We start from the raw sequence: 13,675 nt of genomic DNA, 5'->3' as shown, positions 1-13,675 counted from the left end.
CGGCGCGAGGCGAGGAGGGCGGGAAGAGCGCCGACCACGCGCCGCGCGCACCCCCTGCCGGCCCGGAGGACCCGCCGAGCGGGCGGCCCCATCTTGAGCGAGGGCAGGGCGGCCATTTGGGTTGTGGGCGAGCGGGCTCCTCCTCCCCTTTGGCGGAGGACGCCTTCCTCGGAGCCGCGTCCCTGGGGACGGGGAGGGGGGTCGGCAGCGCACCCCTCGTTAGGGCCGAACGGCAGTCCCACCCGCAGGTGGTGTGCCGACACCGCCACGGGACGCAAGGAACGCCATTAAAAGTAATTGCTGCCGTTGGCGCGGAGTAAAGGGGCTCCGGGGAGAGACCGCACGCGAGTGCGTTGTGCGGCAGGAGGAGCTCTGGAAGCAGCGAGCGCAGTGCGGTGGGAGGTCCGCGCTTTTTCACACTTTGCTCTCGTATCGGCGCTGTTACTGCGGCTCCGAGGCGTTAGGATGTGGTTTGCGCCGCCGCTTTGAAGGGAGCGTTCAGAGCGAGGAGGGCCGGCAGCACGGCCCGCACCCACCGCCCGTCTAGAAGGGGATCAGAGCAATGGCAGCGTGCTTTAAGGTGGTCTGAGCCGCTCTAAGCCTCGGCTCGCTCTATAACGGCTCCACCAATTCAGCGCGCGTTACGTCTCGTGCTGTCCAGCTGGCGAGAGCTCTTTAGCGGTACACGTTCACACCCGTTCCAGTTACTGTCCGCAGGCACACCCAGAAGCACGGTGCGATGGCTGACAGCCTCACCGAGTGCAAAGAAGGCAGTCATTCAAGAACCAAAGCAAGGATTTAGCTGTCCCCTCTACACACGTGTCTGAGGCGCTGTTAGACCCAAAGGACTGCAGGCAGAGACAAAATGCAAGCAGGGAGCGAGGCTGGTGCTCTCCTGCATCTCAGAAGAAAAGAGCCGACCACAGCAGCTCCAAGGGCTGTCAGTCGCAATGGAAGCTGTGTAAGTCAGCTTCATTGTCTTTTGTTTGTCCCAACAAAGTTGGAGCTATGCTCAGAGCAGGGTTTAATTTACCAATGGTGTATTATGGGAATTCCATTAAGGAACCTGCCAGAGGGTCTTGAAATCTGTCGTATCTAAAAAGAGCTTGTCTTGCTTGTTCCAGGAAAAGATACATCTTGTTCCTCTTTAATTTAATCCAAAGTGGATTAAATTCAGCAGAATCACGGCAATCTCATTTCAGAATGAAATACACGTGTTGAACTGTTAGCAGACAGCACTGTACACAGCAGTTTAAAAGACTCTGAATCAGGTCCTTCCCTTTGGGCTGAGGATATCTGTTCACTTCTGCCTTTCTCCACCCCGTGTTACCCAGTAACCTCCTTAATTTCAAACAGATCTTAGGGTGCTGCATTTAGTAAAATATCTCTGAAAGTACACTGTACAGCTGTAGAAAGCCTGAGTAATAGCTACCAGACATACAAACTTCTCGGCCTATGCTTATTTCACTGTGCTGTTAACTTTATAGCCTGGTTACATCTAAAACACCTGCACAGCCAAGCTCATCAATTTATTAGCAGCAGAGAGTGAAGGACGATATCACAGTGACAGGGATCCCTGCTGTAGAGGGAAGCAAAGGGGAGCAAATCAAAGTCAGGAAGAGAAATGAGGAAAAGGTAGGCAGTGCAGGAGACGTAGAAGGTGCTAGAAGGAAACAGATCCCTCCTTGCCCCATTTTATGCAGGATACACTACTCAGGGACTGAATCCCTAAATGCAGATAATTAAAAAGTTACCCTACAGGTCAGACGAGTGTAGGGTCTCCCTCTGACACCCACAGGAAATGTGATATAGATTGAAAAATGTATGTGCTCATATCGTTTTTCCTCTTTCTGGCTCAGGAACCGTAATTAAAGAGAAAATGAGGCTCTCTCCCGCCGTAGAGAATATAGCGGCACAGCTGGTTTTCATCTTGGCTAGCAGGCTCTGTCCTCAGGCTACCAAGTGCTGAGTAATTTTTACCAAGCTCTGCTTGCAGATAAATGATGTTCTTCTCTTAGCTGCTGCCAGGCAAAGCTACAAGTACTTGATCTTTTATTCTTTTCTCATAAACTCCTAACATTGAATACTAAAAATGCAGCCAGAGATTTTTCCACTGCCGTTTATTCTCAGCGTGGGCACAGCTGTATTACAATTACAGACACCCACCCATTTGCTGAGTCTCAACTGCAGTTCCTCGTTAACCTCGAAGCTTCCAATTAAAGGCTCCTTCAGTTTCATTGATAGTTTGAATGTGCTCTAAGGACCCACTTCTTTCCTCCCCCTCCACTCAAAACACATTCCGTGAGGAGGACGACTGCTTTAAATAACTTAATGCTGATTTTCTGGAAAATCCTGATGTGTGGGTACTGCTCCCGAAAAAAGAAAGCTTGTGTCTGACTGCAGTTTGGGTGATTCCTCTCACACCTAAAGCTATAAAATATCTGAGAGGGTCCCACTAAACATGGCGCAACTGCCAGGCAGATGGAGCGTAGGTTCAGGCCAATAAAAAGCATCACACATCAGTTTAATTCACATTTTCTGCATGTTTCTAGAGAGAACTTCAATCTTCTAAGAAATTGCACATGAATTAGTTAACAATTGTGTAAAAAATGATTTTAAAAATAGTAGTTAATCTTGGCAAGGCTGCTCTTCCACCTACCTCCAGTAAGTGGAGCCATGAACGTTGAAGCCAGCACAGGGTGGAGGCTGAAAACTTGCAAGAAACACCAGGGCTAATTTTAGAATCATTTCCAGTCACACAGAATGAAACCTGGTGAGCAGCAGTGCATATGAAGGTACCCGCACATCTTTCAAAAGCAAGACTTACGAACAACCCTGATCTCAAAGATATTAAAGGTATAAGGTAAATACAAACTCAACAAACAACCACCTTCGTAGCATATACACCGTTTGTAAGGGAGTACTGGCTTCTGTTCTGGTACTGCCAGCCCCTCATCCAGGTGTGTTTGCTGTTTGAGCCAGGTGTGTGGAAGAGAGGATGGGCACAATTCTGCAACTCGACAGCCATTTAAAACTGAGGAGCTTTAAAAGGGATCTGATGAATTTTAAAAGGGATCTGAACTGCTTTCAAGATAGTGGCAAGCAGAGAGCATTGTCTGCATGCTTCCATCTATCCGTTATGGGCGGCGGTACAAGATTTTATTGTCCACTTTCCTGAATTCCACTTTCACATAGCATGTTTCAAACATGGCTCAGTTTCATCACAGCACTGCTTGTGTATGTCTAACTTGTCTTGGATTGTCTGCTGCTCAGTCCACACTGCGTGCTTAGACCTGGCTTAAACCCATGTGAACAAGTAGGCTGGGATAAATCGTACTTCAGGATAGAGAAGCTGGGGGGAAAGACTGCACCTGCACTCTGAACTGAGCTACAGTGCTTTTTTTTTTTTTTTTTTTTTTTTTAAACCTATTAGACCTCAGGATGTTAGGGGCTGTTTTCTCTCATGTCCCAACACTCATAGTAAAGGTATTTTTTCTGTGTGCTGTGGTTTCTAATTTTAAGTTTTCAACTAGACTCTAAATGCCTGAGGCCTAAAGGGAGTGAATCTGTGCCATCTTTCCATTATTGAAGTCATCAAGCCAAAGACCAGACTGCAGTAACTATGTGTCAAGGCAGTGCCATGAGATGCAGGGGCTGAAGTGTGTTCGTGTTACTCAAGCATTAGAGGGAAACAGTCCACGTTAAACACTTCACATGGAGCATTCCTCTTAAACGCTCTGGAAAACAAACAAAACGTGGGCTAGAAATGCATTCGCCACATCCGACACTGACCACACAGGTTTTTGTATTTAATAGAAATTAAATTAGTAGCTTAATATACATAACGTGACACTTTCCAGTCCAGCAGCTTTTCAATACTTGTTTTCAAGTCACAGAGCAAATCTGGTACAAAAATGGTATTAAAGAGCAACTGAAGAGTAACACAGTCACTACGACAGCAGACCCAGAAAGGCTGGGTTTACCTGGAGCTACACACGCCAAAGGATACATAACGACGGACCCGCTGTGGTACAACCATGCACTACCAAGGGACAGATCTACCGCCTGCCATGCACACGCTGGTCCCTGCAGGCAGGGCGCAGCAGCCCGGTGCTTTATCGTGCTCCATAGCCGTAGTAGTAAGGCTCGTCAGGCCGGTAACCATACGCAGTCGCCGGGCGGCCGGGAACTCCTGGGGATTGACCAAAGCCATCAACACCGACACTGCAAAAAGAAGGGAGAGAAAGTGTAAGAAACTTTAGCTTGTTGCGTGGTGGGGAAGGCGTGCTGCTGCTGGATGCTCCAGCTCTTCAACTTAGAAGCAGCTTAGCGTCTTTCTCATCCTAGCCAGCATTGCTCCATCCTCACTCCTGTAGAACAGAATAGCTGAAAAGAAATCAACAACTCTTTTCCAGGAAAAGGAGGCCTAAGAAAAAAAAAAAATCCCTGCATGAATTCCTTCTTGTTTTCTGAAAGTGAGGCAGTAGTAAATGTGCTCTGTGGAACTAAACAGCTTCTCGTGAGCTGCTTTTGACTTTCAGCCCAGAAGAAAACCCCTAAAGAAACCGACTCTTCTCTTATGGATTTACCAGTGAAGCTTTGCTTCTGTGACTCAGTTTCTCCGCCTGTACACTGAAGTTGATGTGTTATTTCTGGGGACACTTCAAGTACACATCTTGCAAAGCCCACTGGTAGCCCTGTCCCTACACAGGGGATCTGAATAATCCAATTTTCTTGCAGAAACAGTGCATTTCTGAAGCCCTAGGGCACAGACCAGTCAGAAATGAAAAGTGACAATATATGGCATAGCAACACAGTTCAGCAAAGGACAACGTTTCTGGTGGGTTACGAGACCGACAGCCAAATGGCAGAAAGAATTCATCAAATACTTGAGTGGCTGCATTCTAATGACACACAATGAGCCATTTGTCATACAGAAGAGCATCTTTTACACCTAAAAGTCCCACAGCACGAGAACTGTGTAGGGAAAAGTGGCACATATTTCATGCTCAACAATAACTCTCATGCAGGAGGTAGAGGGAAAATGAACGTTGCTTAAGACACTGGATTAATGCCTATTCTTAGCTGTGTCACTTTTAAACTTCCACTTCAGCAGGACAAATGGAAAAGGACTTTAATTTATTGTCTGACTAAAGATGCATTGAAAGAAATTGAACTTCCCTTCAGAAGACTGTCAAAACACAAAGAACCAAAGTGCTTTTGGAGTGGGGAAAAGCTGAACCTCATTACTGCCAATTATACATATGGAACATGGGTTATGCAACAGCCAAGGCCTGGGAAAGAATGACCCATCCAGAAGATGTACAATGGCTGGGCCCCAGGCCCTGACTCACCAAAAAGCTGGCGCTGCCCAACTGGTTGGGCTGAAAGGGCTCAGCTGTAGCGCTGGGGGATCCTGTCCAAGCACTTTGTCCTTGCCAGTGTTATTTTCCTCACGGTGCCTCTGGGAGAGCCTAGGAAAGGACCTCACGTGCCTGGTTCCTCAGGAAACCCATTTCCACATGGGATGCTCTGATCATCACGTGAGGGTGGAAGGCCCGAGGCTGAGACTTGTCCTCTGAGAGGGAGGGGACAACCAAGAAAACCAAATGCAGAGAAAACCATTCTGTTTCACCTAAACGTTTCTGGAGGAACACAGTACCCTGAAAGCACACTGCTATTTCCACGCCTGCCTGTCTGTATTTGAATTGGCAGAGCCTCTGTCTCAGAACTTGTACATGGAGCCATTGGTCTGACCCCGCATCTGAGCGGTCCCTTCCGCAGAGCAAAGGGAAGCAGAGCAGCAGTGCTGGCAGCACAAAGCAGTGTGCACACATGGCTGTGGTTCTGCACCCTCCTCCGCCCTCCCATTCCTTCCTACAAAGACCAATTACTCTTTTTTCAGCCGATTCTGAAACAAGCTGCTAACATCTGGGATGCCTTCTCCAGCTCCCTCCTTCGTATTGGGCACACAACAGCTTCCTCCTTAGCAGACCCAAAGCCGTAGAAGACTCCTGGAAGGAGGGATATCAAGAAACCTCATTACTTTCGTGGTATCTAACTCTCCAGGCACACCGAACATCGCGCTCCAACATCTGCAATCACAGTCCCTCGGTCAGAGAATGACGGTCCTCCGTTACTCCATTATTTGCTACGGATACGGGTGCGATGCAGGGACATCGCCGAGCCACGGGGTGGCAGTAGGTCTCCATCCCTGCAGCGAGAGCTATCCCAGCTATTTCCAGTTCAGCCATCCTCAAAGAACTTTTAAATACACTTACATTGATAAAGAGAGCAAGAAAAATATGGTTTCGATTACATTCTCAGCAAATCATTGTTTTATACATATATTTTTTTCCTTTATAAACGTGTAAGCAATTAGGTAAAGATCCCCAGAGTTTAAACTTTGAGAAGTATCAGTTATTTCCAAATGGTTTAGACATATGTTGGTGTCCTGAGGAAAACTGGAAGAGATGAATCAGCTGATAACTGCTTTGGACAGTTAAAAAAATTAAAAAAGAGAAAATAGGAAATCACATTAAGACACCTTGATCAAATCACTACTCTCTCTAAATATTTCTCATCAGTAAGTGAATGCTTGCCCGTGCTTCAAAAAAAAGCTGGCTTCGTTTTTACATCTTAGTGCTCTTGAAACATACCAGCTTCACCTATTTGATTGTTCGGGCTGACAAACATAGCCAAAAACTTGTCCTCATGGATGAAGGAAAGACTATCGAGCCCGGGCAACAGAACTGCAAACATGTGGCTCTGGACTGAAGTCTGGCTTTGGCACGAGGCTGGCAGGCCAAGAGCAGTGCCTCTGTGAGCACAACCCATGCAGCTGGACACAGGGTTGGAAAACCAAGTCCTGCTGAATGCATGCCACCCCTGCCAAGAACAGCAGAAGGGCACAGGCAGGAAAGATGGTAGCTTTCAGCTGTAAACACTTGTCGGCTAATGGTTGGCCCGAGATGGTGATTTGTGCCGCGTGCTCGCAGATTTATACCAGCAATCAACTTCCAGACTTGCTCCTAGGTAAAAATGTGGTGTTAGCATTATTTATACAGCATCTACATGGAAATTGTGCTCAGCGCCTGGTTCAGCTGGGTATCCAACAGCAGCGTATGCAATCCCTGCACTTGTACAATGGATGTGCATCACACAGCATCACGGACTTCTCAGATAAATTAATTACACAGCTGCCTTAATCTGCAAGTTATTTACAGGAGCTTTTTCTCACAGCATCACATGTCTGCATGCAGAGGGATCCACACTCACTAACCCAGCATAACTGTCTGCTTGTGCAAAGTTTACCACCACGCCTGGAGCTGACGGAGTTAAACAGTGAACAGCACAGCTAATTACTATGTACTGCTAACCTCAGTTGCTGGTTCATTTTGAGACCCTTTAAAATATGAACTGTGTATTTTACCCCTATGCACTCTCTTAATGATTTGTTTTTTTTAGACTGAAATCACTTCCAGCCATCAGTTATACTCGCGGTCTCTACACATGCACTTCTCCAAGCACAAATATTTCTTTTTCCTATTGGTCTGCCAGCCCCTGTCAGAGCAAATTTCACTTTAAACTAAATGCTATGATACTTAAAACCTCTTGGATTACTCAGGCTGCTAGTGTGATCTATGACCTTCCCCAAATGACAGCTGAACTTTCCAATTTGCTCGTACTGCTGGGGAACTGAAGAACACATGCCAAAGAGGAAAATGTTCCTGATGTGCACGAGTGAGGAGAGATTTCTTAACAGCTCTGCTTATTGATACTCACCTCTGATTCCCAACATCCAAATTAACCCTCCCACCTTGTATCCTGGGTGCCCTGACGTCATTTAAAAGAAACCAACCTAGGGCAGGGAACGCCAGCCAGCATCCTCCAAAATCCTCCTCAAAATCCTGACCAGCAGCACCTGGGTGCAACTGACCACAGAGCAGAGCTGCTTTCTGGAAGTCTTCCTGATGCAATAGACACCTGAGCCTGTCTGCACTAGCGTTCACACTGTTAACGGTGCTGGTGTTGACAAGCTGCTCTAAAATGGGTACTAATTCCTCCGGCATAAGCGGGGCCTCAGAAAGGCAAGTCCCGAGTAAAAAGCAGCACCTTGACGTCCAACTGAAAGCCACACGTGGAATGCATATATCTTGGAGCAAATACAGCAAGAAACGCTGCTTGGGAAAGAGGCACAGAGCAGTACAGCAAGGACTGTGCCCAAAAGAAAGGAGGTGGCTGCCTGAGCAGGTGAGCGTGGCCCAGGAAGACAGCCTTGACCTTTGAGGGTCAGTTATCACTTCAGGAGCTTGCATTTTAGAGCCTTCATTTCTTTCAGTTTCATGGTTGGAAGCCTATAGTTAAAACACCCCGAAATCAGTGACCACTAAAGATGAAATCAGAGATAAATGTTACTTGGAGCACATACAGCACTTCCACCTGCTCCACAATTTCAGCTGTTTCTCTTTTCACTCTAACCCAGTTCAAAAGCCCTGTCTACCCTCTCCTGATTCTGCATCTACAAGGCTTACACCAAGCTCATGCCCAAGAGACTCTCAGCTGCTCAGCAGGGATACAAGTTTTGGAGTGAACCCAGGGTCCACCCCTTCTGGTTGCATAGGTGAATTGCTTCCACCTGTGCTCCCTGGGCTGGCTATGCCCCTTCATTAGGTGCTCCATCACTGGTTCAGGCCATGACCTAACAGCTCCCATAAGAGAGCACGCAGGCTCTCTTGTTCATCACTGGCAATAAAGCAGAGCTAATGGTGGTGGCTATGTGGAAAAAACTGTTTCGCAGCTGAGAATTTGCTCAGTGTTATTGTGCTCTTTGTATCTGTTGTTGCTTCCATGAAAGTAAATAGGAGGCATTACTTTTGGAGTGACCTACATATACGCTGCCCAAAACAACTGCTCTTCACTCAGCATGACCCAGGCAAGGCAGAAGGTTGGACTCCCATACCTTACTGTCTCTAAGAACCAGCTGTAACTGTCAAAACAGCCCCATGTGCCCCCCAGACAGACATTCAGTTTGGTGCAGAGCATCCCCGGAGTCCCAGTGTCTCATTTTTGTGAGCCTACCAGTGTTTGACAGCACTGTTGATAACATATGGTAAAGTTACCATCCTACGTTTCCATATAAACTTTCATGCCATAAACCCATCATCTCTAATGCCGTATCGAGTTCCTGTGTATAACAGAGTAAGCTACATTCAAACCAACATTGAAGGCTGTATTTTTCCCCTCGGGAGGTACCAAAGCCATGGAAATGGAGCACCAGTCCAGACTTAAGACAAGCACAGCATTATAACCTGCCCAACTGAGATGCTGCTTAGAGACTGTAACACTCACCAACAAGAACTCCAAAGTCTGTAGATTTTCCTCTTTCTATTGATATTTGCTACCAACTGAAAAAAAAAACACATCATGAAACAGTAGAGGTTCCCTCTGCTCAGAGTGCAGTGATCGAGAAGATGATTCTCTGAGATGATTTACTTCTCTGTGCCAGCTACTACTTTGGTTTTGCTTCACTGGCCATAAATTTTCTGTCCTTCAGAATATGAACATAAACCATCAGTTATAGAGAAACAGCATACAACTGAAAAGCCTTAAAAACACACAGAAAAACCCAATGTTCTGTAACTGTAGATTCTCCCACTACTGGTAGTGACGTTAAACTATAAACCACAAGTCTCTTAAATTCTGTCTCTCACGGCCCCACTTTCTCCCCTATCTGTGAAGCTTTTTTTCCATACTTTCTATCCTTCGAGCTCAAGTGGGAGAGCTCTGTGGCAGAGACACTGCCTGTGCACACTAGATCTGCCTCCAATTAGCATTTTAATACTAATCTTCGTTTAATAACACTGCATCTGCTCAAAAGGTAAGAAATGCCAAAAATGAACCTGCACAGTGCTAATTTAGCTCCCTTGTGCACGATGATACAGCTTTTATGGATGTGATCACGGCTCCCCTTCCCTGTGATCCAGTTTTCTTCGCTGCAATTGATGACTTAAAGTTTCCAGTTGCTTCTGGACTTGGTGCCCAGTTGCATCTCAGCACAATGCCACTGCTTCTTCCATGTAATTATAAACAAATGCAAATCTGACAATTGTAGATAAGCGAGCACTGTGTCTTTGTCTTGTGTCAGGTTCCAGCTACGCATCAAGCAACAAGCATGCCAAAACTCACAGGTGGGAAGGCAGCACTTAAAAGCTAGATTAATGAATAAATTCCCAACTGAATGGCAAGAAATGGTAGAGAAGCAACCAATCCAGATTACAGCCTGCTCAGCTGCTTCACACAGACATCCTGTTCCTGTGCAAGGCATCACAGTAACTCTACTAACACTCCCTCACACAGCCTCACAGCTCCACCACACGGCAGGGAGTTGCTCAGCTTTCAAGTGTGCAGTCAGAGCTGGAATGGAAAGCAGGAGTTCTGTCTTTCCATTGTAAGCCTGACCGAAACATCTCCCGTGCTGCTGGCTCAACATCTGGCCAAACCCACTGATCAGATATAGGCGTTTCTAAAAAAATTAATTAAAAACCAAAACAAATAAAAAAGCCCCGAGAAGTAGGCAATGAAAGTCAAGGAAGATGTCTTTTCTGTCTTTTCCTCCCCCGCTCTCCTTGGGCAGGCCAAAGTATGTGTGTCAGCTCCATAAACTGACGATTACATTGCCTTAACCTTACCCTACTAATACATCTGGCCTGGGACGGTTTCAGGCCTCTTTTACTGAGCTCCAGTGATGTCAGTTGCGTACTGAAGTTTCAGCCAACAGCCTGACCAGAATGAGATCCTGAAGTGGCAGCTTCACAAAGGTGACTTCTCACTGACCACATCATCTCAGGATTGGTCCACATCTTCCACATGCTTCTGAGCAGCTTCCACTTTCCAGATGAGAAGTGTTTCTGCTTCTTGTGCTGTGTAGCAGAGCAAGCTCACTGTACGAATGCACTCCCAGATAAACAGTTGGAGTGGAAATACAAGTTCTCGGTGCCCTGAACTGAAGCATTCCTAGCCAGACAAATTACTCCTTAAATTATCTACACGAGCTCCTCAAGCCCAAGCACTGCCACTTAGCTCTTCACAAACGGGAAAAAGCATTCCCTCTTGTGCACAAACACCCCGAGCCACGACAACAGGTTGCTGGCTGATAGGCGTGCTGCCTGCAGGGCTCAGCACCAAGATCCAGGCAGCTCAGCAGGGAGGATGATCCAGATGCTGGAGTGAAGGAGACAGAGACAAAAAAAATCTGCTCTGCTTTGATTTACAGCTGCAGCCAATAAAATCTTTCAAAGCCTCTTCTGCAAGTTAACATTACTCGGATTTGCAGCGTTCACTACAGCAAACAATGCAAGGGGAGTGTTAACACCCATACACAAACATGAAATGTTGTTGCCACCATAGATGATTATGCAGATTTGAACCAGTTCATCAGCACAGGACTCCACTGAAGCCTTGTCAAAATTCACCCCTAATCAACCGTCATTTCAGTGTTAATTAAAAAGGAAGTCGATCTCAATGTCTCTTAGCACTTTTTTCTCCCTCTAGCATTGGCTGTGAGGGAACGAGCCAGACAGCCCCAGATGTTGCATATTTTCTTAGAGATCTCTATCTTGGAGTAGCATTATTATGCAAAAATTTTCAACTTTGAGCAGAATGAAAATAAAACGTATCCAGACTAAAAGTTGGGTAGGGTGCCTTGGACAAAACAGGGACAAAGCTTAAAGGGCTTAAAAGCCAGAAATAAAGGGAAATAAAGGTTTCAAAATGTCTGTTTTAAGCTCACAGTTTAAGGAAGTCTCCCAGTTCTCCAGAGGAAAGAGAAGGGAAGGATGGATCTGTCACCATACATGCAGGGCTGCGACTGACAAAGAGATTTACAACCAACAGAACTCCAGCAGTTTGGCAAAAGAAATGGATCCGTTACATTAATTTGTATAGCAGGGACTTGTTTGCAGCACGCGCTCGGTTCAGACAACAACCCTTAGAAATATCCCACTGATATATGGGACATAAAACCGACTCATTGCAGGTTTCATTTTGAATCCTGTGAGCACGCTTATGCACAGCACACAAAACACCCTTCGCTTTATTACAGTTTTAAATCTTTCTTCCAGGTCTGGCCTCGCAACCGCTTGTCTTGATAAAATAGGTCACTTGAAAAAGGAAAGCTCAATAAAACGAATTACAAAAACAACAAGATTAAACTGATTGTGCTGTTTTTGTACAGTGCAGCTGAATTCTGCAAATATGCTGCTGGCTGTGGTTTGGCATTTAACAGCATGCGATCAGTGAGAAGGAGGAAATTTTATTCTCATTAACTGTTGCAGATTTACTGCAGTGAAAAAGGGCTATGTAACCTGAGAAGTGACAGAATGGAAAGATCAAAGCAGCAGTCTGGAAACTAAATAAACCTTCTGGCTACTTCCTGCAAGGAAAATTCACTCTGGCAATGTAAAACAGAGTCCAGTTAAAAACTACTCTCAGTTTTATGAGCTGTCACAGCAGCTTGAGTGGTTTGGACCAGTCAAGTTTAGAACATTATATTTCCTTGTTTTTGTCTCAGATACTTCTGTAAGCAGTTTTATAGTTTCTTTTTCTTTTCTTTCTTTTTTTTTTTTTTTTTATTTTAAAGAGAAAAATAAAATTCTTCTCTTTTGGTTGAAATCGAGAAGGTCACAGCTAAACTCATTAAAAACAGGCAGGTCTTCATTTGCACATTCCATTCCCATTTACTACGCTTTAATATTTTACTTTGAGATTTATAAGCAATGTACATTTGCTTTAATAACTCTTCCGCATTCTGTTCACTTATTGTTTAATATAAGTGCAAATCAGTTTACAGAGCCCAGATGGCTTGTAAGCAGGGAGCCAGTCTATTCCTAGCAGCACATCTGGAGGGACCAGAGTGGCAGACAGAACGTGGGAATTAATTAATGCTACATTTCTGAAGAGACAGACTCAGGTTTGGGGGGATTTTTTGCTAAGACATTCCAAAGGAGTTGAGCTAACTGCTGCTGCATTTTGGCATTCTGTTAACATTCTTAATAACCTAAACCACGTCGGTTAAACGAGGCTAACTGCAGGTGGAATATAATAAAATACAAAGCAACTAAAAAAAAATAAATGTAAAAGACGACTGTGAGTGAAAGAGGCCCCAGCATCTGATATTCCAAAGGAGCTGGAGTGCATTAAAACCTCAATGCTAACTCTTCCCAAACGACATCTGCACCGTGCTGAATGGAAAAAAAAGAAGTCACACCTTTAAAATATTCCTAAGCAAGCTATTTCACCTATTACCATACTAGGGCAATTGTTCAGAGCAATTAAATAGCCCTTACAGTAAATTAAATGAGTGCAACACGATCCTTCATGATTATGGACCACACACCTCGGAGCAGTGGTGTGGTCTGGTCGCAGAGCAGTGAGCAGTGAGGAGAGCTCTGCTCTGCTGGAGGCTCCGGCACCTGACTTTGGATGAGCAACCTCTCCTTGCCTTTGGGCCTCTGCACACTTTGGGCTCTTCGTGGCCAGGGTGGGCTGCTGCACTGCAGACATCGGCTGCGTGCTGACAACTTTCTCCTGGTACAGACTGAGAACACAGGAATAATAGAAAAGCAACCAAGCACATCAAGAAAATGCTGTATAACGAACACCATTTAAGAAGAAC

At 45.6% G+C, this 13,675-nt stretch overlaps 1 protein-coding gene across 1 annotated transcript in view; it reads right to left on the bottom strand.

Moving 5' to 3' along the window:
• Window positions 1-4,115: 4,115 nt before the first annotated feature.
• The window catches only part of KIFAP3 (kinesin associated protein 3), a gene marked incomplete at both ends in the record, with an annotated part of 63,743 nt that continues 54,183 nt past the window's right edge, over window positions 4,116-13,675 (bottom strand). Inside the window, one exon of the mRNA XM_079536274.1 lies at window positions 4,116-4,224. Coding sequence (XP_079392400.1) covers window positions 4,116-4,224 — 109 coding nt within the window. The remainder of the gene's footprint in view (window positions 4,225-13,675) is intronic.

The sequence above is a fragment of the Tetrao urogallus genome, assembly GCF_951394365.1.
Source record: "Tetrao urogallus genome assembly, chromosome: 5".
NCBI lineage: Eukaryota > Metazoa > Chordata > Aves > Galliformes > Phasianidae > Tetrao > Tetrao urogallus.
This window is presented reverse-complemented; position numbering and strand designations above follow the sequence as displayed.